Below are 1081 nucleotides of genomic sequence, written 5' to 3'. Positions count from 1 at the left end.
GAGAGAGAGAGAGAGAGAGTGTGTGTGCGTGTGTGTGTGTGTGTGAAAGAGAGAGAGTGTGTGCGTGCGTGTGTGTGTGTGAAAGAGAGAGAGTGTGTGTGTGTGTGTGTGTGTGTGTGTGTGAGTGAGTGAGTGTGTGTGACCTCTGATCTGTCGCCGAGTGCTCTTGATCTGTGTCAGCAGCAGCAGCTCTTCGTTCCTCAGGATCTCAAACCTGCAGTCGTGAAGCTCCAGCTGTGTCTCGTAATACTGCAGCTCCAGCTCACGGATGACACTCACGGCCTCAGAGCCGCCCGCCGTAACGCCACGCATCTGCACACACACACCGGTTACCATCCGTGTCACCTGACGGCATGTGTGTGTGTGTGTGTGTGTGTGTCGTCTGACAGCACAGAATTAAATATTGACATGTCACAGATGAACAGCATCACTCCTCTTCATGGTCCTCCAACAGGCCTTGAACTCAGATTAGAGTGTTTGTGTGATATTATAATATGTCAAACCAGAAATACATGGACCAGCATCATAATACCCATAATGCACTTTAAAGCACTGCATCTGAATGACAGCAGAGTGAAACTGCTCCCTCTTGTGGATCACTGACACATTCTGAGACATAAACATTGAAAGAGCATATGAACATGCAAATACTGATTAAACTTTCAGGTGTTAAAATACAAAAACATATCAGTGTGTCAGATTTTACAGGCCGTTTGCATTCGTTATCCAGTGTTAAAGACACACACACTCTCTCTCTCTCTCTCTCTCTCTTTCAAACACATACACTCTCTCTCGCTCTCTCACACACACACACACACACACACACACACACACACCTTCTCTCGGATCTCATCTCTCTTGCGTTTGATGCACATCTCTTTTGCTCTCATGTACTGCAGCGTCTCTTTAGCCAATAGGACTCTGAGTTTCTCTTGTCTGGGCGTGGCCATTGCCCAAGAGGCGTGGCCAAATCTCTTCTGATCCTGTTCCATCTGTTTCACCATACCTGAAGAAACACACACACACACACACACACACACACACACACACACACACACATCAGAGCGAAGAAAAACGATGA

At 47.1% G+C, this 1081-nt stretch overlaps 1 protein-coding gene across 3 annotated transcripts in view; it reads right to left on the bottom strand.

Moving 5' to 3' along the window:
• Nucleotides 1-1081, bottom strand: part of LOC107595364 (WASP homolog-associated protein with actin, membranes and microtubules) — a 10902-nt gene that overhangs the window by 4629 nt on the left and 5192 nt on the right. For all 3 annotated transcript variants that reach the window (XM_016285749.1, XM_016285748.1, XM_016285747.1), the window contains exon 5: nt 144-312. In XM_016285749.1, the coding sequence (XP_016141235.1) occupies nt 144-312 (169 nt within the window). The remainder of the gene's footprint in view (nt 1-143; nt 313-1081) is intronic.

This window comes from Sinocyclocheilus grahami, unplaced genomic scaffold (genome assembly GCF_001515645.1).
Source record: "Sinocyclocheilus grahami isolate Dianchi unplaced genomic scaffold, SAMN03320097.WGS_v1.1 scaffold201.1, whole genome shotgun sequence".
NCBI classification, from domain to species: Eukaryota; Metazoa; Chordata; class Actinopteri; order Cypriniformes; family Cyprinidae; genus Sinocyclocheilus; species Sinocyclocheilus grahami.
This window is presented reverse-complemented; position numbering and strand designations above follow the sequence as displayed.